The sequence below is a fragment of the Aedes albopictus genome, chromosome 1, assembly GCF_035046485.1.
Source record: "Aedes albopictus strain Foshan chromosome 1, AalbF5, whole genome shotgun sequence".
Taxonomy (NCBI): domain Eukaryota; kingdom Metazoa; phylum Arthropoda; class Insecta; order Diptera; family Culicidae; genus Aedes; species Aedes albopictus.
In genome coordinates, this window is record NC_085136.1 from 306,357,089 (window position 1) to 306,383,874 (window position 26,786).

Sequence of the window (26,786 nt, forward strand, 5' to 3'; positions counted from 1 at the left end):
CTGCAGGAAGAGAAAAATCGGAAATGAATGTCACATTCGAGCGATTGACGTTTGAGCAATCCCGCGATTCGAAGCTGGCAACCCTATCGGCGACAAATCAGTCAGTCAAGTCGTAATCTAGTAGGCTTTGTCACATTTTGGCGCTCCCGTTAGCGCGCGCACTTTCTCTCGTTTCTCTCCCCTCGCACCACCTGATCCGAGATGCTCGCGGCACAGGTGGGCACATTCGTCGTCGGTACTCTTCGTCACACGCACTTTTCGCCACCACGATCTAGCCCCGACGGGGCGGCAGGAAAGAACAACCCGATCCTCATTAAAAATAAAATTTCACATTTATTTCACCACTCGGAGCTCTTTTTCTCGCTCTGCCAAGCCCCGGGCAATTCATTCGAAAATTTCCCCCAACGAATCCAGCAGAAAAATATCAAAATGAATCACATTCGCTTGCACTTAATGAAGAAAATCCACTTTTCCCGCGAAATGCGTAAACGATTGTTTACAACCGGGCCAGGAAACAAAACAAACAATACACGAACCCCTACAATCGGCTGCACCACGAAAATCAACCAACCACTCGAGGAGAAAAAATAACCCGATTTCAACTCAAAATCGATTGGCAATCAATCGCGGCTTTGAGAAACTGCCACACGCACCCGCGCACCACGAGAACGAACCGAAGAAGAGATCCGTCGAGGAGTCTTCGCACCGTCGCCGTCGCCGTCGTCGAGCTCGGCACGCACACGCAGGAGAACGAGACTTGCGTTGCGGTAGCAACGAACACACGGCTCTGCTGATCTGATAGTGAGATGAGTGAGCGAGCGGAGGCGACCGTCGCGTCGCGACGACGTTCCCAGGCGAAATTTCACTTGGACTTGGACGCGCGAACAAGTGTGTGAGAGAGGAAGCTTTCCACACACGCTGCCGCCACTACGAAAAATCGCACTGCATTCGAAAGCACCACGAACTGAACTAAAAATATCGGAACGGACGTATCCAACCGGTACCTCACCGACTAACTAGTAGCCGTAGAGCCGTAGAGCCTAGGGTCGTCACATCACTTCGTCAGAGGTTGGTCAATCGCGCGAAAGTCGCGCGGAAAATCCGCGCGCTCTCTCGCTCAATTTCGCGCGCACATCGTGTTCCGTTTTCTCTCGCGTCGGCGATGGGGACGGGTGGTCGTCGACGCGACGCGACGACGACGATGATTGCCTGAACATGCGTTCACCCTACCGGCCTACCTACCTACAACAACAATGGTGGTTGTTCGATTTCGATTTGTCGCAGCGTCTTATCAGCGTTTTACTGCAATGCCGTGCGCGAACTTTCAAATTTAGATCAATCAATTGTTATGCTTGTAAGTATGCACGTATCTATAGGTTCCTCGGTTATCAGCTGATTGGTTCGTACCTGATTCGTGCAGGTAGATAAGTTCGGAAACATTTGTAGGTACAAGGTAGGTTCGGGAAGCGTGATGTTAATCTCCTGGGAAATGAGTCAAAATCGTGGCGTGTGCGGAGAACACTTGTTGCGGATGTCCGCGCAATCTTGTCCGAAAGTTATTCGTTATGGTTGTGATGATGGTCATGGTGCATCATACGATTCACGAGTAACAAAAGTGACACGATTGATTTTGTATCATGTGATGCCTTAGGTTTTAATGTGTGCAAATCCAGGTGAAACTGGTGAACGGCACGGACGCCATTGAGGTCATCAGCCTTTTCCCAGCAACTCCTATCTCTACCTACGTTCTCGTGGTCAGTCGTCAGTCATGACACCAGTGCAGTTATGCTGCAAACAACCTGTGATGATCGTCATCAACGATGCAGACGAAAGCACCGTCGGATAAATGGAGCGAAATCGAAGGAACGAGTGGTTCGACGAAGAGTGTATAGAGATATTGGAGTAGAATAACGTAGAGCGCACGGTCACGCTGCAGCATGGATCCCAGCAGAACGTGAAGCGTTACAATTGGAAGCGGAAGCAGTAGACTCGTCTCTTTTGGGAGAAGTAGGATGCAACTGAACTCAACAAGGTGGGCCAAGAAAAGTTGGCCATCTGTCTGCACTGGCTGATAGTAAGGATCTGGGAAGCCGAACAGCTACCGTAGGAGTGGAGACAGTGGTAATCTGCCCTTCTCATCTTAAGAATTCTAATATTTCTAACCTTCAACAGTAAAGCTCAGAAAAGTTAAAAAAAAAAGTGATTAATGGTCGAATTTGAATTTTTGGCCCGTCAACTGGTATGGAATGTCACCTATGGCCCGCGCCGTAAAAAAGGGTTGGCCTGCTAATTCATGAGCACACTGTGGATAAATCGCTACAAAAGAAAGTTTTATGGACTTTGAGCGAATGGCTGGGTTTGCGCCAGACGGCTCCCAGTAATGCTTCCTGTGAATATCACACAACTTACTGGAACAATTCGTTGCCAGCCATCTTTGCAAACTTGCAATCTCTTAGTACATGTATAATGCCGGACTTCACGATGAAGGCGACTTATTCCACCTAAGCACCATTCATCAATAAGCCAGCATCACACTGACAACCTCGTTGATGCTTGCTGTCATTGATGCTAGGGGAAGGACATTCAAGGCTAACCACATTAAACCTCGAGCAGTTGCGACTTCGACTACCTGCAACGGCACTACGTTCACGCTGTGTATCACAAGCGTGCATTTTCCATGGTTCGTGTACTCAGTACACGACGCGACCGCTCCCAGGTTAACCATTGATCACATCCCACGCTGCCATTAGGTCAAGTCAAAAAGTAAACAGCCTCCGTAGTGGCGAGACTTCGTTCTTGGTGATACAAGTGCGACATTTATCTGTCCTCTGTCTGTGGTACGAAAGCACATCACTACTGCAAAAGTTAGTTCGTATTTAGCTTTAAGTGGTTAAAAATGTTCGGATCGTCTTCGCAAAATACGTTACCATTTTCGTAAGGCTATTTAACATATTTTCCGGATGATTACCCGATCAGAAAGGCATAACAAAATTATAACCGATTCAGTTATTTATTTCAAAGATTTTTTATAACAGAATAAGTTATAAAATTCGCCGGTTAGGTGTTAAAATAACTAAAATTATAAAAAAAATTGCTCTAGCCATAACATAATTATAACAGGTCTTGATACAATTATAACAAGCTTATAACAAAATAAGATATAAAAATCAAGAAAATTATATCACATGTTGTTATAAAGCAGTTACAGTCATACCTCGATATAACGTAACTGCAATTTTATTTTCGTTACGTTATATCGAAGTTACGTTATATCGAAGCAACAATTTTTTTTCACGAATTTCGTTTTAAATATATATTTTGAAAAAAAATTACCAAAAAGATTATGTTAATCACCCAACAGTGATTTCCTGCCTTTCTTATATATATTTTTCTCATCATTGAATTTTATATATTTTTTTTTTAAAGTTTGTAAGATCATACATATTTCGAATACTTAGCATATCTCTTTATATTTAAATATTTAAGCCAATGTCATATATATCAAGATTCTTCTCCTTTTTTGCATCTAGATCTGATCAAACGTCAAGCGTTATATATGGTGTGATTATAAGTAAGACATCTATGTGACGCAGGCAAAATTATAATCCGATGATACCTCCAGGAATTCCTCTCGGGATTCCTCTAGAAATAATTCGGGAATTCACCCAGGAAATACCTCATGTGATTCATCCTGAAGTTCTCTAAGGATATTTATCCAAGGATCCTTCAATCTTCTATGATTCCTCCATAAATTCTTACTGAATTTTATATCTGCTATGATATATTTAGGAACGCCTGCCTTAATTGCTTCAGATGTTCTTGATATAATTCCTCCACGTGGTTTCTCAAGGGATTTCTGTAGGATTCCCCAAAGAGATTTGCTTTTCAAGATTTTTTCTGTCCAAGATTTTTCCAAGGCTTGATTCTATCGTTCCTCTTAAAATTTCTACTAGGATTTCTCCAGTCAATCCTGCAAGGATCCTCCAAAAAGTTCCAATATTTCAACTATTCCTGTTCGAAGAGTCCCAAATAACACATTTGTTGCAGAAGACTCACGGCGGCGCAGGTTTTGTTGCGCAGGAGCCACTGTGACTTACTTCTAACAAATGAATTCTTACTAGCTGGAAGTAAATCGCAGTGACTTCTGCGCCATGAAAACCTGCGCCGCTGTGATTCTTCTAAGACAAGTGTGTTACTTGGGGTATTCGCCAAGATTCACCCAGGTATTCTTGCTGCAACTCATCCAGCACAATGACGGAGTTTCCAAAAGATTTCCTTTTCAGATCCCGCTAGAAAAACTTCTGTGATTTCTCCAGAAGTTTCTCCAGTAATTCCTTGGAAATTTCCTTCTGAGATACAGAAGTAATTCTTTAAAAAAATATTGCAAGGATTTCTCCAAGAATAACAGATAGAATTCCACTAGAAATTTCTTCAAAGATTCCTCCAGATATTCCTTATTTGATTTTTCCAGGAATTCTTCCTGGAATGCAGCGCGGATTTTTTTTTTAAATTACGTCAGGAATTCAACCTGAGTTTTTTTCCATGGATTCTCACTGTGACCCCTCTTGAAAATCCAACTAGGATTCCACCAGTGCACGAATTTCTCCAGAAGTTCCTGCTGAGATTTATACAGAAGTCCTTATGTAATTAAGGACTGCCCCTGAATGTTACCAGGAATAACTGTGTTTATTGCGGTAGAAATTTCTCCGAGGATAAAGCACGATTTTTTTTCCAGGCATTCCTCCAGGAGTTCCACCATTTATTCAGGAATGTCTTTAGAAATTCCTTCAAGAGTTCTTCTGAGGATTTCTTCGCGAATTTCTCCAGTGATTTCTCAAGAAGTTCCTCCACGGATTTATCAGAGAGTTTCTCTAGTGATTTTCTGCAAAATTTACTCTAAGACAAAGTGGACCGTTACTGGCGTTCTTACACCCAGTATCACACGAAATCGAGTTCACTATCAATGCTGTCTACTGTCATCTCGTTTAGAGTTTAAAGGCTATGTTCCAGTAGGGATGTAATATCAATAATGAGTAGAAGATGTGATGTTTGTTCCGTGAAAAGCTATATAACATCTCTAATCAACAGTGACACCGAAAATTCTTATAAAACTTTGAAATTTGTCATATAACCCATAACTGGATAGCAGGCTTGGTTCCAGGAGGGGTGTAATATCATATAGAAAATTTTGTAGATCACTCTAATTATTTAAATAGTGAAAAGTTGGATCAAAAAAAAAGTTACGTTATATCGAGGTAAAAGTTACGTTATATCGAGTTACGTTATATCGAGGTTACGTTATATCGAGGTATGACTGTATAAATATATTGGGTAAAAATTAAGTAGTGTAAAAATTAACTCATTTTTGGGTAATCAATTTTTAGAGTGACATTTTATTTTTAGTGAAAACTTACTGGCATCAAAAAACTTCTCCACATAGTATACATACAACCCAGGGATTCGAACCTAGGACGGTTAGAACCTAGAACAGGAGCTCGTCGTTTTTACCAGTGAGGCCATCGCAGCACTTGAAGTGAGGGGCGATATAAGCTGAAATGGTTCTTCATATTGGTCCTCCTCCTCTCCTTGGCGTTACATCCTCACTGGGACAAAGCCTGCTTCACAGCTTAGTGTTCTATGAGCACTTCCACAGTTTTTAACTGAGAGCTTCCTCTGCCAATGACCATTTTGCATGTGTATATCGTGTGGCAGTCACGAAGATACTATATGCTCAAGGAAGCCAAGGAAATTTCCTTTACGAAAAGATCCTGGACCGACCGGGAATCGAACCCGTCACCCTCAGCATGGTCATGCTGAATACCCGTGCGTTTACCGCCTCGGCTATATGGGCCCCTTCATATTGGTAGCTCCTTTATAAATAGACTCGCTGCTCCAACATACCGTAGAGAAGGTATGACGTCACCATACCCAGTTATGACGTCACCATGCACGTTACTACAGCTCATTTAGTCCCTCAGCTTCAATGTCGTGTGCGCTTGTTGTGCACTAGAGCCAGCGTTCACTACTTCGGAGCTGGAGCCCACATCGCTGTACCTACGCGAATGGACGTCACACAAAACTGTTCTTAATACAGTTGATAGCAATTATATCTTCGTGTTATTAACTAAGTTGAACAGATAGAGATAGCTAATGACTTTCAAATAGTGAAAAGTGTGGAACGAAGCACTAGTTGCGACAGGGTTTATATAAATGTTTAAAGCGTTTTTTGGCATGTTTTATTTCATTATTATTTAATGGTATTCCTTCTGAAAAGTTGTTCAGTAGTATTAAGGCGCTTAAGTGGTGAATGCTTCGGTAGGAATACCCACCGCAACTTCTTACAGGAATATTCCCTTGGAGGAATTTATGAATGATTTTTTGAAAAGGTATAAAAAGCATTTCCATAATGAGCCGTTGGTGTAATTGTCGATAAAATTTGTAAAGAAACCTTTCCATACATACTTGAAGTAATTTGTTTTCGAACACAAAGCGTTCAGGAAATCCAAAGGGATATCAAAACACTTCGTTTCGCGGTTGAGCTAAACATTTTATTTATTCTAACAAAACAACTACACTTCATTTGGTAGTACATAACTATTTTGATCGGCAGATATGCATACACAGATTATCTATGCGGAAAAAAAGCTATGGTTAATTGTAGTGATATTCACGACTGAGATTGAGTGACCACATACATACTAAGAAATTTCAAAGAAATTGGAGTTGGATTGAAAAGTTTAACTTTAAAACTAGAACTTAATTAATTACTGAGATCCTTCAGAATTTCTCATGGATTTTCCCTGATGGAGAATCCTTTAAGGAATTTGTGATGCATAGGCTGAAGTAATTTGCTAAGAATGTCTTAAAGAATCTCCCTTTTGGATTCTCTGAAGAAATTCTCAAAGGAGGAAATGTATGTTGGATTTTGAACTAAACCTTGCGGGAAATCCCTATCTCGAATGATCTGTATACTGTACAATTGAATTCATATTAGTAGTTCAAGCTCTGAGAGCTCTGACAGATCAAAGGCGACGTGATCTGGTCGGTGAAATATAATTGGAGAATTGAAATGTGTTTTTTTGTTCTATGATCAGAGATGATGGTTCATAGGAGTGGTTTACTTGGGATCCCAATATGTATGTGAAATAATCTTTCAACAAATCCTCGGGGCAAAGTTCTTTGAAGAACTCAAAGAGGAGGTCATGGAAAAAATCATGGAGAAATTGTTGAAGAAATCCTCAGAGGATTACCCGGAAGAATACGTGGAGGAAGTTCTTATGGATTTTTTGCAGAAATTCCTGGAGGAACCCTTTGAAAATTATTGGAAAAAATCTCTAGAAAAATTCCTTGGAGGAATTATCGTAGGAAGCTTTAGAGTAATTTTTTGTGGGAATCATCGGAAGCCTTTTTTATGAAATCCTTGGAGAAGTTGCTGAAGATTTCTCCAACCACAATTTCTAGAGGAACTCTAGGGGAAATCTCTTTAAGAACTTTTGGAGAAATATTTGAATATTTGACTAGAGGATCGGCAGTAAGAATTCAAGTAGCAATCGTTGAGAAAACTCTCGGAGAGATCTCTGGTAGGACTTCTAGTGAGCTCCCTAGTACACCTACAAGAGAAATACTTTTAATATCTCTAGAAATATTCCCTGAAAGTACTCCGTGGCCATCCATAATAAACAGACAACCTGTAAGATATGTATAAAATCCTGTAAACAAATATAAACGCCGCGGTTCAATTACATATAACATTTTCCACTTTAGAGCCAAGAATAAAGAGATTTAATATGTCAAATAGCATATTAAATGCATGAAATTGTGCATAAAATTTTACACCATTCGAGAATTTCAAGAATCATGAGCAACTTTACTGAACATACGAACTGTGCAGGTGATCTGGATCATGATAAGAAATATTTAAAATTACTCAATATCATCACGTAATGGTGGAGTTGCTTACATCATTTTCCACCTTCCAAAGTCATAAGCTTTTTGTACAATTTTGATGAAGACATGAGCTTTTTTGGTAGTTCATATAATGAAGGATATCAACAATTATGTATTTTCGAAACACAATGGCGCCATACAGCGGCTAATTTACGCACTAAACACTACCAAAAAAAATTGATTAGTTGCACATTGCATTTTAAAAATTATTACTGAGTTTGTTATAATGTTGATTTATTTATTTATTTATTTATTTATTTATTTATTTATTTATTTATTTATTTATTTATTTATTTAATTCATCTGACTTAAGTCTGCATGAATATGTATGTAATGATGATGAATTGATGTAATGATGATCAAATCACATATTCATTTATTGTAACTGACTTTGTTAGAACCTTGAAATAATACAAACTAGTTTTCGTACCGATTCCAACAAATATATCAAACAAACCTTATATATCAAGGTTATTAACCGTTGATATAATTATGTTATGTTTTTGTTATGCCTTTCTTATCGGGTACTATTCCATATATGTAATACAAATTGGGTTGGATGAGTGCGACTGGATATTTTGTAACTTCCGAAAAACTGTCTTTCTCAGTCTTTTGCTTTGAATGGTCCAAAACTGAGAAAGCCAGTTTTTCGGAGTGTATTACAAATGATGCAGAGGGTCGTAGGTGCTCAAATCTAAGCGGAGTATTGCTTATATTTGGACTCAAGTAGTTATTGAGCACATTCTCAGAGTGCTACAGTAATCATCTTCTTGTATCCACGTCAGCCATATGAATTGTTACAATTCATTCTCCTTATCCAGCAGCATAGTTTTTAGATAGGTTCTGGGTAAGCCCTTCCAAGTTTTCGAGGACTTCCCTATCCCTATCACATCCAAATGCGGATATGGAACCCCGCTCGTTTTGGTACTGTGATGACTTCTTTCGAAACCTCAACACGTCAACACCTCCTTTGCCGTGTCGAAACTACATTGGCGTCTATACAGTGCCTTTGATTTGCAGCGGTTTCTTCATTCGGCAATTCCACTTCTTGTTCTGTTCCGTTCTGGCTTTTAACGCACTACTTAGGAAAGCAGGTTGCCCCTAATATAGCAACATCCATGATCATGGTTTTCATCGGCACCTCGGGAGAATCTGTAGAGAGAAACAGTAGTGTGCATTTCTCTTATGTTCTATTTTGCAACTTCTTGCTCCCGGTACGGAAGCGACAATATTGGAGTTAGTAGGTCCGGAGCAGTCCGGACCCTTGAGCAGCATGGAATTCAACGTTTCGCCGACAACCTTCGCTACTGACTGCATTCCAGGTTGCTGTCACTTTCCGTTTCATGACAACTTCAATTGACAAGAACCATTTACGTCGCTGATCGTACCCTTTGATTTCTTCGAATCTTGCATTTGTATGTAGCCTTCACGTTGAAAATCGCTATTTGCTTCGTAACATTCTGCATTTCTAGCTAATTATTTCTCTTAGCATCGTACTGCCCTCGGTTCTTGATTGACTGGCTGTTTCGTAACACCAGATAATCGTGCTGGATGACCTTCCTCCGCATAACTTTGGAGCGAAGTTGTCTCCGAGATTTTGTTCGCATGCTTTTCCTTTTCGGTTTTTATAGTAGGAATTACAACCACTCTAATCGCCAGTGGACTCGGATATGTGGAGTTGTTTGTGAACTCGAGGCTTCCGCAGACTTCTACACAGCGCCCATCCAATCATGGCCTTCGATTCAATTGGTTCAGTGAGTTTTCTCTCTCTCAGCTTTTGCGTCACTAGCAGGTGGGAGTTACCATAACCTTTTAAGATTCCTAGTACAGCGCAACAGTAGTCCATGGTCCGTTGTGCCAATCGAAGGTTTTAGACTGTGTATACCTCGAACAACTTGTACCATTCGTAGCTGCCTGTTTCGGATATCTCCTCTGTGACGACTATTGTGTCTGTAATGGCCTTATTAATGTCTCCAGACTATTTGATGCGTAACGTTTTCTCCGTTCTGCTAGCTCCAATAGCTTCTGCGATAGACTGTTCGATGAGTGACATTGACGATCCGTCATGGAGGAATGCGTAAGTGTCGACCTTGACGTTGATTATGTGCCTCCATATTTGGCCGTAAGGTTTGTTAATTATTGCAAAAAAAAAAATAAACGCCCAATTTGTAATAGGGTGCAATGCAAATGCCCATCATACCAAATGGAGCAGTACAGATGTTAATAAAAGTGGTGAGAATCTCCTGAATTACATTTCGTCTAATAACATAGACATATGCAATAAAGGGGATTCTCCAACTTTTGTTAATGCTATTCGACAGGAAGTTTTAGATCTTACGCTTTGTTGCTATCTGCTATCAGATAAGATCGCTAACTGGCATGTTTCTGATGAGGAATCATTGTCAGATCACAAACAACATCAGGTTCGATTATAAAGCCGGATCAAATTTAATTGGAAGCTATAGAAACCCAAAGAAAACTAACCGGGACCTCTACAGCTTTTATTTAATGAATGGAAATTTATATAAGAGTGAGCAGATCTTGTCTGTTTCACAGTTTGAAAATGCATCTGATGAGATTATTTATAAATTGATTTCATCATATCATGCTAGCTTCCCAATCCGACAGATATCATCCAACAGGGATGTCCCTTGGTGGAATGATAGGCTGGCAGATCTGAGGAAGAAATCTAGACGGTTGTGCAATAGAGCAAAAGATACATCTGATTGGTTTCAGTATTAACAAGCCCTTACAGAACAACAGAGAATTTAGGCTAGTCAAACGGAAAAACTGGAGACGGGTATGTGAAGACATCAATAACGCTCCTAAGGCTGCAATCTTCATAAAGTCTATTCGAAACACCATTCAAATGGTCTTGGAAGTCTTAAAAAAGAAGATGGCAGTTTTACTGTTGATTCTTCTGAAACTTTGGAAGTTATGATGAGAACTCACTTCCCAGGGTCGATTCCTTACTCGGATGAAGAACAGGACTCAGATAAGGCAAGACATGCATGGTCAACCAATACCTATCAAATAGCTTGTGAAATCTTCACACCGTCGCGTCGAGGGTCGAATGGGCATTGAGTTCTTTTCAACCTTTCAAATCTGCCGGGAAAGATGGAATTTTCCCAGCTTTACTTCAACATGGAAAAGAGGCGATTTGTCCGCTCTTAATCGGAATATTCAGAATCAGTATTACTTAAGCTTACATACCTAAGGCGTGGCGTAAAGTTTGTGTTGTTTTTATCCCAAAAGCTGGAAAACGAGACAAAACAACTCCAAAAGCCTTCAGACCCATATGTCTTTCTTGTATTCTGTTAAAGTCCATGGAGAAAATATTGGATGACTTTGTCAAGTCTACCAGCTTAGTAGAAAGGCCTCTAAGCAAATTTCAATTTGGCAAAACAGGCAAATCTACCATAACAGCGCTACAGTCACTAGTCAGCAAAATTGAGAAATCGTTTCAAGCCAATGAAATACCCATGATTGCTTTACTCGACATTGAAGGAGCATTCGATAAGGCATCCTACAGGTCAATGCGTTCAGCAATGGAAGAAAGGGGCTTGGATAAATGCATTATCGAATGGATGATATCGATGCTCAAAGATCGAGAGATCTCTTCCGTACTTGAAGGTGTGCAACTATCAGTAAGATCTGTGAAATGCTGTCCTCATGGAGGATTACTATCGCCCTTATTGTGGTCTTTGGTAGTGGACGAACTCCATAAAAAGCTCATCAATCAAGGCTTTGAGGTTATTATTGGATACGCAGATGATGTAGCTATTCTGATACGTGGAAAATATGTGGACACGATATCCAGCCAGCTACAATCTACGTTGAATGTTACCCTCAAATGGTGCCGAGAGGAGGGATTAAACGTAAACTCTTCAAAAACTATAACTGTACCTTTTACTAGAAGGTTAAAAATGAATCTTACGGAATCTTCTTTAGATGAAGTTCAAATTCAGATCTCAGAAGAAGTTAAACATCTTGGGGTAACTTTGGACGAAAGACTGAATTGGAATTCTCATTTAAACAATGTTTTAACCAAGGGTACCAATGCCCTTTGGGTCTGCAGCAAAGCCTCAGGAAAAACCTGGGGTCTTAGACCTAACATGATTCACTGGATCTATGTTGCAATAGTCCGGCCTAAGATTACTTATGCTTCACTTGTTTGGTGGCCCAAAACAAATGAGGTAACCTCTCAAAAAAAGCTAAGTAAGCTACAAAGACTTGCTTGTATATCTATATCTTTCCATTCTAAAGTGTGCCAACATTTGTCTGAAAAAAATATAGGTTTACCAAGATCTGTATTTTTTCGGACAGTCAGGCGGCTCTAAATGTGGTAGAAGCTTTCACTTGTCAATCAAAGCTAGTGATGGAATGCATTATTTCTCTGAAGCAATTGGCCAGTAGGAACGAGGTAACTTTATACTGGGTGCCCGGTCATTGTAAAATTCTGGGAAATGATAATGACGACCATTTAGTCAGACAGGGTACGGCAGCAAGCTTTGTAGTCCCTGAACCTTTATGTGGAGTTCCTGAGTGTGCACTTCGGATGAAACTTAAAACTTGGGAAATGTCCACGGTAGAATCTAATTGGAATACCACGGAATCCGTGGCACGGATACATCCAGACAAGCAAAAAGATTTATAAGGCCTAGTGCAGCAAAACCCGGGTACAGCTTAATGGCAAAAGAATGGCAAATTTTATCATTAAAACAGAATGTTTAAACTTAAAAATAAAATTCACTTTGATGAACGTAGCCACCGTTGCCCCGCGATCTACTCTGGCTTCTCCTATTTAGGAACGTTTGCGCAGCGTAGGGTTGTTTGCGATAACATTCGCGATATGCTTATTAACCATTTTGGATTTCTCCATCGCAATCCCTACGGGGTCCTGAACAATCAAGCGTACAAGCGATCTGCAAAATTCAAAATATAGAATAAAATATGAAATATTATAGATGAAAAATGTATTGAATTACCTTTCATATATGCCACCTTATCCGGATCCAGCTTGTTAGTTTGTGGAATGAAGTGGTCCTTATCCCCATCCCCCTTGTTCCGTCCCTTGGGATTGTTAGATGGCCTGCCGGAAGTAGTTGCATTTCCCACTCCCTGACAACAGTACAAAACATTACATATCAAATTTTACACTTTCGTACTCATATTGATTGAGCATTGAGAGAGAAAATAGCAAAAATAAAAGTTTATGTTGTACACAACTAGTAGAAGTGATGTTTACATGTGCAAGAAGAATCCCACTACACCAGTGCCCTAGTAGCTTTCTTAAAAAGATCGAAAAAGATAGATACGTCGTTTTACAAATTATACTCTTTAATTGTTTGAGTTCTAAATTAACATAAATTGATGTGCATCAAATAGAATCCATTGCGAATCAAACACACAGCTGAGAATCCGGAATTGTTTACTTTTGCGACATACGTCGAATTGAAAAGTTATGCTTGAAATATACAATATAATAGTTAATGGTATATTGAGAGTAAAATATGTTATGGTGCCTAATTTTTATAAATAACTAGCTGTCCCGGCAAACTTTGTCTTGCCGTCTTGTGGACTGTGGTGGTTTGATAACTGTTGAGCTCAAAATAGCACCGCACTCTAGATTGATTTCATTTCGGTCGTGTTGATTTCCTTCCCAGCTCATAGAAAATCAGTTCTTTTTCAATTTTGTTACTTTTCTAGTTGATTTTCGTAACTTTTTATTACATATAAACACAGCCACCACGAATACGAATCGAACCATGCAAGAGTCATGCTGATCAGTTCAGCCGTTCGTGACTTTTGTTGCCTCAAAGGGACTTCAAACTCATTTTTATATATATAGATTTCTCACAATATCAAAATAATGGCAAATTTAGCTAGGAATGTAAATTATGTTATTGCTTTGGTATTTTATACAATTCATTATAAAAGGTGCTAAATTGCAAGTTTTACCATGATAGTAATTTTTGTTATTGATGTGTTATTTAGCATTTTTCATGAATAACATATCAATGACAAGATTTGTTATGATTGTATATTTTGCAATTGATTTGTCATTTTAAGTTTTTCATAATAACAGAAGAATGGCAAAACAAGATATGATGGCAAAACCAGTTATTATTTTACCCTTTGTTTGCCATTAGCCTCTACCCGGGAAGCCAGGACCATGCTAAATTTGAACAAGAGAGACCTGAGGGTAATAACGGGCCTTATGACCGGTCACTGCCCCAGTAGGTACCATCTATACAATATTGGAAAATTCCAATCATCTGAGCGTCGTTTTTGTCAAGGTGAAAATTAAACCGCTGAACATTTACTCTGCAGCTGAGGAGTGCTGTCTAATCAAAGGTTGTCAATATTTGAAAAAGGGTTATTAGAGCCCTTTGAAATTTGGCAAAGTAATCCCAGCAAAGCAATGCACTTTAGAAAACGAGTTGTACCTAGTTGGGATCAAGTGCTATATCAACCAATGTCCATCACAGCTCAATTGTGACAGGATAATCGATTAGAACCAAATTAAATATAGGTCATACCAATATTCCTAAATAATGGACGCAGTGGTTAAAAGGCTCTACAGATGAGGAAGAATAAAACGTACAAATGCCTGAAGAAACGTCAGTGCGATATATAAATTTAAAAAATTAAATAATTCAAACAATGGAAATGGAGTAGAAGATCACAAAAGCAACGGCTACCATCGTGCGAAAATATTTTCTTCACGCCAATAAAACGCAGTTGGTAAGAAATCACAAAAGACATAAACGACGATCATAAAAATATCTTTCCGCAGGAAAAAAAGTCTGAATTCATAACTGTCCCACCTCCAACGGACGGAAACAAATAAAGAGACTTTGGCTGCCGGTGGTGGCGCTCCAATGCGGACGAACACCTCTCCTCGGTACGTGTCGTAAATTATGCTACAGAGTTAATTTTACGGCATTCGATAAACGAAACAATGTGTTCCTGTTTGACCGCGTCCGCAAATCATCAGTGAACTGCAAAATCTAGAATCTGGGCCACACATTTGTCATCTCGGTTCACAAGACGAGCACCATGCGGCTCCACCTTCGCCAGACAATTTACAACCATCACCACCCCTAGAGAGCAGATGAAAACAAGTCGCGAGACGCGAGACGACGACTAAATATGACGACGACGGCGATGACGATGATGATTGTCTGCGAGCGAGCGCGAGGATCCTCTTCCAAGTAAAAACACACAAATTTACGGTAATGTACCACCGCCGCGGCGCATCAGTCTCGCCACCAACCGGCGGCTACATGCAGCGGCCATGCTGAACCAATTTTACGCCAACTTGACATTTAGCGACCACCACCAGGCAAAAGGAATGTCTTATACCCGGCCCCGAGTGGCGGGAGTCATCCGTCATTACCCTTCGCGCGCGTCCAGTCCAGACACCTTTGGCGAATGCCAACCCAGCAATGCGCTGTTGGCCAACAATTTGAAAACGCCGAGGATCTGGGGTCGAATCTCTCTCCCAACAAACTAACAAAATGTGAGTTTCCCTTCGGAAGGGAAGAAAAGTGTTGGTCCTAAGATGAACTTGCTCGGGGTTAAACATCTAGTTAAGAAAGATAAAAAAATAACTGCGACAGCTCTCAAAGAGCATTTTAGTAGCAAAATTTTCATTTCTACCCCATAATGCAACCTTACATGCTCCCAAAGTGCAGACCAGCGCTAAAATGGTCTCTCCACTAGTCAGATGGCGCGAAGATGCTCCCTTAGGTCTAAGTATCTACGGGTAAGTTGTATGTCCCAGTAGGTGCTTCAGCGGGCGTCGTCGTTATGAACTGACAAACCACCAACAAACCGCCTGATGCCTGCTTCGCGTTGGTCGTCGTTTTGCACTTTTGCCAAGTAGAAAGGGTTGCGCGAATGGAAAATTACCGCAATACATAATCTTCCGATAGATTTATTCGCCCAACTCGGTAAGTTGGTTGCTTGAATGCCGTTCACGTTTTTCGCGTTGTGGGATATGAGTGCGGGTGGGTCTGTTAGGAGGATGGAGTGTAGGAAATATTTTTGAAATATCGATATTTTCTCTCTGAAAGTGGTAACATTCCCGTTTCCGTGCATTTTGAAAGTATAACCTCATAGTATTTTCACGGTCATTCTTGGCTAAAGTGAACATAAATTTTATATATTTTTTCAATCATTCTCTACGGTCATGAGAAATTATAAAAAAAAACCCTAACTAATCTACCTAGCGGTGAGGACGCCTTTCTCGTGCCATCGAAACACCATTTTGACAAAACTCAAATAACAATATAAAAAAATCCATTTCATGGCGCCAAAAAACACATCGTTAATCTGGCTTCTGATGTTTGGGCCTTAAGCTCTTAAAAAAAGCCGCTATCTTGAATTTTGAGCCGCATTTTTGGATTTGGAAATTCTAATCACCATTTTTGGACTCCAGACATCAGGGCCCATATAGCCGAGGCGGTAAACGCACGGGTATTCAGCATGACCATGACGATTACCGGTCGGTCCAGGATCTTTTCGTAAAGGAAATTTCCTTGACTTCCTTGGGCATAGAGTATCTTCGTGCCTGCCACACGATATACACATGCAAAATGGTCATTGGCAGAGGAAACTCTCAGTTAATAACTGTGGAAGTGCTCATAGAACACTAAGCTGAGAAGCAGGCTTTGTCCCAGTGAGGATGTTACGCCAAGAAGAGAGAGAGAGCCATCTTCCCCAAACAAACAATACCTATATTGCATGGTTGTAGAGCCTAAAACTCCATTAAACAGCCGCCATTTTAAATTTTAGGACACCGTCTTAGATTCTAGATCGCTATCTTGGATGATCTGGTCGCCATTTTTGGAATCCAGACATCTTCTTTATACCATATATACCAATATTGAATGGTTTTCAACTAAAACTCCTTTAAACAACCGCCATCTTGGATTTTATACCGCCATCTTGGGTATTCTGGTCGCCATTTTTAAACTCTGTTAATCTTCCCCGTTCCAAATATACCCATATTGCATGATTTTAGAGCCTAAAACTCCATGGAACAGGCACCATATTGAATTGTGAGCCGCCATTTTGAATTTTAGACCGCCATCTTGAATATTTTGGTCGCCATTTTTGAACTCCGGCCATCTTTCCATATCAAATATACCCATATTGTACGGTTTTGATGCCAAAGTTCCAGTAAACAGTCGCCATCTTGAATTTGGAGCCACCATATTAAATTTTAGACCACCATCTTGGATATCTGGTGGACTCCGCACATCTTTCCCATTCCAAATATACCCATATTGCATGGTTTTTAATGATATTATGATGATAAGGTCTACCATTAATTGTAGCATAGTAACTGAGTCCGACAGCAGTGGGATGTGTATCTAAGGTGATTTGATGTGATATTGCATGGTTTAAGAGCCTTAAACTCCATTAAACAGTCGCCAGAGATGGCATTTCACCATAGCGATTCACTGCGGCGTCAGTTTATCGACCACACTGGGGATAGGAACATTTTTCACCACACCAAGAAGCCAGTTTCTCTTGTTTTGGGTGGTGGGTAGACCAAGCGCTAGTGCGTGCTCTTGCTCGTTCGCCTTGGATCGAGTGTGGCTCACTCTTTCGCGCGCATCGTTCTCGCGCGCGCTCCTGTGTTTTCACCCAGCAGTCACCGAATCATCACCATGGTGTCACCGGGGTGAGAACTCTGCGGTGTTTCACCGCAACGCGCACTCTGGCGCAAAAACCTCACTGGAGCGCGCGCCCGGGTGATTTTTTACACTTTCACCGGAGAGAATTTTAAATCGCTCTCACCGCACTGTTGTGTAGCCTAGTGCTCAGGGAGCTAAGAGATTTTATTCTACCCACCAAGCTTGCGCGCATCCGAATCGCTGAGGTGGATCCACATATAAGAGACGAGCTCCTGTTGAGATACACAGCGTGAGTGGTTTATTTTCTATTTCTCTTACCTACACTGAGGATATGGACATCTCTGACAGTCGCCATTTTGAATTTGAAGCTGCCATCTTGGATTTTAGACCACGATCTTGGATATTCTAATCGCCATTTTTGGACTGCGGACATCTTCCTAATACCAAATATACCCATATTGCATTCTTTTAGAGCCTGAAACTCTAATAAATAGCCACCATCTTGAATATTAGGTCGCCATTTTGAATTTCAAGACGAAATGGTGATATTTCTAGTCTCCAGTGTTGATTTGCGCACAAAATTCGTCAACGATGCTATAGCATACAGAAATCGGCGCAGTTTGATGTGTCGCATGATGGGGCATGGTTCAGCTTTATATATGACCAGTTCTACCGGTGCTGGTCCGGATCACTGAATAGGACATAAATCCGGAACGCATTGACCGATCCGAACCATTTTTAATTGCAAACAATGCGGTAAAATTCTGGTTCGATTCGTCGCTAATATCCGAAAAATCGTTCAGTGAGAAGTACCTTAAAAGTGAGTGACCTTTTTTGTACACAGCCATACATACACACATACACAGTACACACACAAGTGGAACTTGTGGGGATAGCTAAGTCCCTTAGCGTAGGTAAGGCCCCAGGTCCGGACGGAGTTCCGAACCTGGCCTTGAAAGTAGCTATTGAAGAGGCTCCCGAGATGTTCAGGTCTGCTATGCAGAAATGCCTGGACGAGGGAGTTTTCCCAGAAGCTTGAAAGAGGCAGAGCCTGGTACTATTGCCAAAGGCGGGGAAACCACCCGGAGACCCATCGGCATATAGACCAATATGCTTTGTTCGGTCGGAAAAAAAAAACTCAAAATCGGTGGACTGTATTTCGGGACTTCCAGGGCACGGTTCTTATCGGGCGGAAATTTCGGGGTTGGAACGGATCGCGGTCGGAATAATCGAAAGTCGGAAACGTTTACATTAACACTTAACTTTATTCGAAACTTGTTCAAACGCGTCGCGATGTTGCCTGGTCGGCTGGTGGCGTGACTCTGATCTCCTCTGGCGTTCGCGCTTAAAACTTTTCCTCTTCTCTCACGGTCGTCGCGTCGTCGGTTCGCTGCGTTTCTCTTTTTCCTTCGCGCTTCGTCTCGCAAACGCACATCGTTGCGTTCGGTATTGGGCGCGTCGCAACATTGGGCGCTTTCCGTATGGAACATCATCCCCCGGGTTGAAGCATTCGGGTTCAACATTCTTGTCCGGATCAGGTTGACGTTGGTTCTCCTCAATTGGCAAAATTGACAACTTCGTGATGGGCCGTGTAAAAGTTTTGCCTTCGCTGAAAACGTCCACTACCCGGACCAGGTCGTCGTGGCCAGGATGAACAATGAACAGAGGTGATGTGGCCCAACTTCCACTGCAACGGAGGGCGGTTCTTGTCCTTAATCAAGACGATCATTCCTGGTCGAGCGTTGGTAGATGTGTTCCAGTTCTTCTTCCTGGGTTGCAGACTGCTAAGATAATCGCGGGACCAGGCTCTCCAAAACTGCTCACGCAGCAGTTGAAGATGCTGCCAGCGACTTAGCCGGCCAACGTTGAGGTCCTGGTACGATGGTTCGGGTACAGCAGTCATTGGACGGCCAATCAAAAAATGGGCCGGGGTGATAACTTCGGGATCACCTGGGTCTCCAGATATTGCGAAAAGTGGCCTCGGATTGAGGACGGCCTCGATTTCGCAAAGTATTGTTGCCATTTCTTCAAAATTTAACGTTTTATTACCTACCACTCGTTTCAGATGGGTCTTGGTGCACTTCACAGCAGCCTCCCATAGGCCGCCGAACTCGGGCGAATCTGGCGGTATGAAGTGCCACTCAATTTCCTTTGCGTGGCAGTACTGCAGGATTTTGTCGACGTCCGGTTGGTTACGAAACATCTCGTACAGCTTGTGGAGCTCGTTGTTGGTGCCGTGAAAGTTCGTCGCATTGTCAGAGTGCATCTCCGACACTATTCCCCTACGACTCACGAAGCGTTGGAGTGCCGCAAGAAAAGCGTCGGACGTCAGGTCGGACACTAATTCTAAATGTACGGCTTTCGTGGCCATACACACGAAGATCGCTATGAACGCTTTGATGACCTTGGCTCTGTGGGTCCCCTGCTTCACCAGAATTGGACCAGCATAGTCCACACCAGTGATGCTAAAGGCGGGGGACGGTGTAACACGTTGTCTTGGCAGATCTCCCATGAGTTGCGTGATGTCGGTTGGATTTGCGCGAAAGCATTTCACGCACGATCGAGTCTCCTGTCGTATTGTAGAGCGGGCGCGTAGCAACCAGAAACGTCATCTGATTGCAGAGAGTAGTCCAGCAGGTCCAACGTGAAGAAGCTCTTGGTGCATTTCCCGGATCAAGCAAAGTGTCACCGGGCTCGCGTTCGGCAGGATCAATTGGTGCTTCGATTCGTTGGGCAGTTTGGAGTGCTTGAGTCGACCCCCGACCCTTAGCACGCCATCGTCGGTGAGAATCGGGTTGACATTCCCAATTCGTTTGCAAGGCGTCTTGGTTTTTACTCGCTGGATCTCGTCTCCAAGTTCGACGTGCTGAATCACTTCTACAAGGACGATCGTCGAACGTCGAAGTTCTACCACGGAGAGATGTCGATTGATGATGCGATCAGCTTTCGGAGTTCGGATGTTGTTCCAGAACCGCAATACCCATGCGATTATTCGTTGAAGGCGACGGAAAGAACTGCAGGTCTTGAAGGTTTCCAGCGGCTCTTCAATGAGCGCCGGCATAGCTGCTACGTTGACCTTCAATTCCGGTAGATCGTCGTCGGAAACCACTTTCGGCACATCGGGACCGGCGACCGGTGAGTTGATATACTCGCCACCAGTCCAAAACAGTTCACTGATGGTTAGCTCGCATGGCATAAGCCCACGAGATACGATGTCTGCCGGGTTGTGGTGAGAGCGAACGTATTTCCATGTGTACCCCTCTGAGTTGGTTTGGATCTCGTTGATGCGGTTGCAGACGAATGTTTGTAGCTGGTAGGGGCGCTTCTTCAGCCACGAGAGAACGATTTCGCTGTCGGAGTACAACACTACGTGTCGGATCGGAATGGTGAGGGCTGGTAGTACCTTGCACACCAGCCGGACGAGCAAGAGTGCGGCGCACAATTGCTTGCGCGGAATCGTGAGTGGATGAAGCGGGGCAACTTTGGTCTTGCTTATCAGCAACCGTGACTTGATGGTTCCATCTTCCAGTGTGCTTTGGATGTACACACACGCTCCATACGCCACATTGGATGCATCTGCGAATCCATGTAGCTCGTAGTAGACTGCACCATGAAACGTGACTTGGCGGGGGATTTTGATTTGCAGCAGGTTTGGTAGCGCATCACTGAGTTCGTTCCATTCCATTTGGGTTCGTTCATCCACAGGTTCGTCCCAATCCAGTTTGCATTGCCACAGGCGTTGTACCAGTAGCTTTGCCAACAGAATGGATGGGGCAAACAGTCCTAATGGGTCGAAGTGTTTGGCTACCTCCGAATAGATGATCCTCTTTGTAGCGGGTTGTTGGACTTGTTCTGCTGTCGGTTTGGAGCACTCAGCAATCAAAAGCTCATCGGTGGCCGGCTCCCACAGCAGGCCGAGAACTTTGATCACTTCATTGACATGGCGATCTGCAAGCGGTTTCAGCGATTCTCGTTCGTCGTCTGGGATGAGTTCCAGGAGCTGAGGCGAGTTGGAGCACCATTTGTGAATTGGAAACTCACCACGGGCCAGCATCTCCTTCAGCTGGCGCTGCGCTTCGATGGCTTCGTCGATTGTAGCAGTCCCTGAGAGCACGTCGTCAACGTAACAGTCGAATTTGATTATTTGCGCTGCTACAGGGAATTCTTCAGCTTCGTCGATGGCAAGTTGCGTTAGGCTTCGGGTTGCTTGGAAGGGTGCTGAAGCCGTACCGTACGTAACGGTTAGTAACTCCAGGATCTTCAGCGGTTCGGTCGGATGCTCCCTCCAAAAGATGCGCTGCTTGTGTGTGTCCTCGGGGTGGACAACTATTTGACGGTACATTTTCTTTATGTCCGCCGTGAAAACGTATCGATGTTGACGGAATCGAATCATGATCGAAAGGATGTCGCTTTGGACTACTGGACCCACCAGTAGCGCTTCGTTGAGGGACGGGTTCGTCGGAGCGGATTTAGCGCTAGCGTCGAAGACGACGCGACACTTCGTTGATGAGCTGCCTGGGCGTAGCACCGCGTGATGCGGCAAATAATATGGCTTCAGATTCGGGTTGTCATTGGCCACATCCACTTCTCGGCAATGGCCGAGCTGCTGGTACTCTCGCATGAAGTCCAGATATTGCGTTTTCAATTCGAGATTGCGCTGCAACCGATTCTCTAGCATGAAAAAGCGTTTCAATGCCAGGTTTCGGCAGCTGTCCATCTGGTCGGCATTCGCTTTGAACGGCAATCGAACTACGAATCGTCCGGTTTCGTCTCTCGAGTAGGTGGACGAAAAATGATCTTCGCATTGCTGCTCCTCGGGCGAAAGGGTGGCTGCATTGGGAACCTCTTCGACTTCCCAGAACCGTCGGATCATCCCTTCAACGGAATCGAGAGATGCAACATGGGAGTACTGCACCGCTTCATCGTTTCTTGTTGGCTGTTACGTGCCGGTAACCAACCATCCCAAGTGCGAGTTACGTAGTTCGGGCAAACCGTCGTCGAGTGTGATGTGCCCTGGCTTCATTAGCGCAAAGAACAACTCAGCGCCAATCAGCATGTCAACTTTGTCGGTTCGGAAGAACGACGGGTCGGCCAGCTGAATGCCGTCTGGGAGCAGCCAGCTGGTAACATCGATATCGGTCGTCGGGATCGTTCCAGTGACTTTGGGGGTCACCAGGCATTCCAGTGTGGCACGGAAATCGCTGCATCGGGATTGGAATTGCACCTCAACCTTGTCTCGTGCTAGTCTTCGGACATTGTTTATGCCAGAAATCGGAACATTAGCACGCTTCTTCTCCATGCCGAGAGTGTTCGTCATATTCTCGGTGATGAAGTTCGCTTGTGACCCACTATCGAGAAGAACTCGACACTGCTGGGTTTGATTGTTTCGATCGGTGACCAAGACCACCGCTGTCAGCAGTAGTACTGTTTTCGGAGCGTGGGCGTTGTCCAGATGGCAGGCGGTCGTAACGGTTTCTGGAGGTGGGACTGCCTGGGGGGCTGGCACTGGAGACAATTGTCCCTGGCCAGGCTCGTCGTGTTTCGGTTCAGTGGCCACGGTGGCGGTCTTGGATTCTTGCTTCGGGTTCGATTCGTCGTCGTGCAGTTGGGTGTGGTGTCGCTTGTGACACTTTTGGCAGGTCTTCGGTGAAGGGCAGGCGTTGGAACGGTGTCCCTTTCGGAGGCAGTTGAAACAGATGTTCGCCGAACGAACCTTCTCGAACTTTTCAGCACTGTTTAGCGTGCTGAGTTTGTTGCATTGATAGTTTCGGTGTGGAGCATCACAGAAATCGCATTTCTCGTTGGACACTTCGGAGCTCGTCGTCGCCGGATGTGATCGTTGACTGGTAACCTTCGGCGCTGAACTCTGCTGCTTCGGAATTGGCTTCGTTGCTGTCTGAGAATACGCAGCTTCGCATCTCTCCAGCACTTGGCACTGTGCCTTCAGGAAGGCTATCGTGGATTTGTATTGCGGTAACTCACCTGGCTTCAGGGTTTGTTCCCATTGCTTTCGTGTCGATTTATCCAGCGCTGCAGTCAGCAGGTAGACGACCATCAGTTCGGACACTCCGGATACTTGCTGCTTCAAGTACGCTAGACTCTCGACGTGATTGATGCACTCATCGAGGAGGGATCGCAGTTCTCTGTGGGATTCGGACGTCATTTTCTTGAGTGACAGCAGACCGCGGATATGCGTTTCCACGATCACTCGTTTGTTCTCGTAGCGTTCCGCTAGCAGGGTCCAGGCTTGAGCGTAGTTGCCGTCGTTTATCGTCTTGGCATCCAGTACTCCTGCGGCTGCTCCTACCAATGCCTTATCAAGGTGGTAGAGCTTTATCGCATCCGAGTCGCGGGACTGGGCCATGACGTCCTGAAACATCGCCTTGAACTTCGGCCACTTGGTGTACTCACCGTCGAAAGTCGGGATCGGTGCTTTTAATGGCTGCTGGTGGACGACAACTTGCGCTGGTGGGGCCACTTGGATGACGGGTGTCCGCAAAATGCGAGCTTCGACTGCGGCGGAAGTATGTTGGAAGTAGTTTTCGAAGCGGATGTACTCATTCTCCTGCGCATTCACCTCGTCATCCGGGATTATCGCTATAATTTCGCTGTGGTACTTCGAATACTCGTCGTACGCTGAGTGTAGCTTCGCTGCGTACACTTTCAAGTGCGACGGATCGATCGGAGCTTGGACGTTAACATCCTCGTAGATTCGGAGCACCTTATTCATTACCTGGTCTCTCTGGCGAACGAACGATTTCAGTTTCGCTGCTGTTTCCGGGTCGGATACGGCGGATGTCAGATTGGCAACCTTTTGCTTGGTGCCAACCACCGTGTTTCCTCCGGACGCCCCCTCAGTCGTCTCGTCGAAACCAAGGAACTCGTTCTCCGCCATCTTCGTTTTCGTTTCTTCTTCTTTTTTGCACTGTTCTGCTTCAGCAGGAATCTTCTTCACACTGTTCTGCCGCAGCAGGAATCGGTTTTCGCTCTGTACTGCCGCAGCAGGAATTACTTTTTACACTGTTCTGTCGCAGCAGGAATCGTCGTCGTCGTTCTGCCGCAGCAGTGATTTTTCGCACTTGTCTGCCGCAGCAGGAAATTTCGCTTTCTTCGCAGCTAGGACCACTTTATCGCGTTCGGTTTTCGAATCGACGCGCACCCGGAAGTCCAATCCGGTTCGTATTGGACCATATGTTCGGTCGGAAAAAAACTCAAAATCGGTGGACTGTATTTCGGGACTTCCAGGGCACGGTTCTTATCGGGCGGAAATTTCGGGGTTGGAACGGATCGCGGTCGGAATAATCGAAAGTCGTGGTTCAACAGTGGTGGCGCCGCATTTCGCTTGTGTTCGGCCTAGGTGGTTTGTTTAGGCGGTGCGGGTAGGTCTGTATGTACTTCGTACGTGCAGTGCGTACGGCTTCAGCATTGTGGTTACTTGGGTAGTGTAGGATAATTGGGTTTGGGACTGAGGGGGTCGTCATTGATTCTGCCGACACCATTGAGTGCTCATTGTTGGCGGTTGTGTTGGTGACGATTTCTTCAGCTTTATGATCTCATTTATACCACGCACAAACTTTGGGAAGAGGGACTGCTTTGTAATGCAAGAGAGGGATTTAAACTCTGCGTTACGGGTTGGGTGAGGTCATGCAGATAGAAGCAACCCAGGTGACCGTGCGGCTCGGGTCGTGATGGATGCATGAGTGCAGTGTGTGTGGGGTGCGCTACCCTGTGGGTGCAGTTGAGTACGGGTTGGAGTGGAAATAGACCCTTCTCTACCCTAGATCGGTTTCGGTTGTACGGGCGGGGTAGTGTTTGTTTTATTTGTGACGTGTTGTGCGTGATTTGCGGCCCGAGCTGCGTGGTTACATGGGAAGTATTGTACTTTGCAATCTAGATTTTAGGTTTTAAGGTGAAGCTATGACTGGGCTGTGCCTCGGATTTGTTGGGCGCAGGTCGGGAGAGCTGGTGGCGGTTTGTGCTGGAGGGTTTGCTCGATTGGTTATTCACTGGTGGTGGCCAGTCGATCGACTGTTCGCGCAGCCTGTCATTTGGTTCTTGGGGTTTGTGCTCTCGAGGTTCGGGGCGTTGCTTCATTGTATCTTCGCTTTAATACTAATATTCCTTGTTTGATTAACTGACTTATGTACAGGCGCTTAACTCATTCTATTTCATAGATTGCCAGATTTAAGGGTAATGGTTCAATAGGGTGTTAGCAATCAGAGTGGATTAGAACGAGTTGGCGCCTACAATACACCAACACTAACACACTTACACCAACACTTACACGCACACATGCACCTACAACTAGCTGTAAAAGACCAGTGGGCGGGACAATGGTGCCTACCCAACAGTTGTAGGTGGGGTGTTTGGCTTAGCTACATGACTTGGTCCGGCAAGCCCATTAACATCAATTGGTAGACGTATTGCCTAGTGAAAAGACAACGCAGATGGGCGAAAGCCAGGGGATGCGTTGATAATAGCAGAATAGCAGAATAGCAGAATTAACACTTAACTTTATTCGAAACTTGTTCAAACGCGTCGCGATGTTGCCTGGTCGGCTGGTGGCGTGACTCTGATCTCCTCTGGCGTTCGCGCTTAAAACTTTTCCTCTTCTCTCACGGTCGTCGCGTCGTCGGTTCGCTGCGTTTCTCTTTTTCCTTCGCGCTTCGTCTCGCAAACGCACATCGTTGCGTTCGGTATTGGGCGCGTCGCAACATTGGGCGCTTTCCGTATGGCACATGCTTGATTGACACGGCGGGGAAGGTGCTCGAAAAGATCATCCTCAATAGAATGTTGAGGTTCACCGAGGGCGAAAATGGTCTTTCGAGCAACCAGTACGGCTTCCGGAAGGGGAGGTCCACCGTAGACGCTATCTTATCGGTTACAAAAACCGCCGAGAAAGCACTCGAGCCTAAAAGGAGGGGAATTCGCTTCTGCGCGGTAGTGACTCTGGATGTAAGGAATGCGTTTAATAGCGCCAGCTGGTCTGCTATTGCCGATGCGCTCTTGCGTCTGGGGATACTGGAGTACTTGTATAAGATTCTCGAAAGCTACTTTCAGAATCGCGTACTAGTTTACGACACGGAGGTGGGTCGGAAGTGCTTTCACATAACCTCAGGAGTCCCGCAAGGTTCCATCCTGGGTCCGGTGTTATGGAATGTCATGTACGACGAGGTGTTGAGGTTAGAG

The 26,786-nt window shown here is 44.1% G+C and overlaps 4 protein-coding genes across 14 annotated transcripts in view; all 4 read right to left on the reverse strand.

Moving 5' to 3' along the window:
* LOC109415284 (sodium/calcium exchanger 3) overlaps window positions 1-26,786 on the reverse strand; it is a 504,848-nt gene that overhangs the window by 332,158 nt on the left and 145,904 nt on the right. For 2 of the 11 annotated variants that reach the window (XM_029877908.2, XM_062847087.1), the window contains exon 1: window positions 537-989. The exons of 4 other annotated variants lie outside the window; for them this stretch is intronic. The gene's annotated coding sequence lies outside the window, so the exon portion shown is untranslated. Of the gene's footprint in view, window positions 1-191; window positions 415-536; window positions 990-26,786 lie in introns of those variants that run through there. 5 more of the 11 variants (XM_062847092.1, XM_062847088.1, XM_062847093.1 and 2 more) reach the window with 5 other exon arrangements.
* Window positions 19,153-20,109, reverse strand: LOC134292040 (uncharacterized). Its single transcript, XM_062860706.1, has one exon. It carries the CDS (start codon window positions 20,107-20,109, stop codon window positions 19,153-19,155), a length of 957 nt encoding a protein of 318 aa, XP_062716690.1.
* On the reverse strand, window positions 20,206-22,470 carry LOC134292043 (uncharacterized). Its single transcript, XM_062860708.1, has one exon. It carries the CDS (start codon window positions 22,468-22,470, stop codon window positions 20,206-20,208), a length of 2,265 nt encoding a protein of 754 aa, XP_062716692.1.
* LOC134292046 (uncharacterized) lies at window positions 22,537-24,492 on the reverse strand. The gene has a single exon (XM_062860711.1). It carries the CDS (start codon window positions 24,490-24,492, stop codon window positions 22,537-22,539), a length of 1,956 nt encoding a protein of 651 aa, XP_062716695.1.

Coding starts and splice junctions, on each gene's coding strand:
- LOC134292040 (XM_062860706.1), bottom strand. CDS start 20,109: ATGGGAGATCTGCCAAGACAACGTGTTACACCGTCCCCCGCCTTTAGC.
- LOC134292043 (XM_062860708.1), bottom strand. CDS start 22,470: ATGATCCGACGGTTCTGGGAAGTCGAAGAGGTTCCCAATGCAGCCACC.
- LOC134292046 (XM_062860711.1), bottom strand. CDS start 24,492: ATGGCGGAGAACGAGTTCCTTGGTTTCGACGAGACGACTGAGGGGGCG.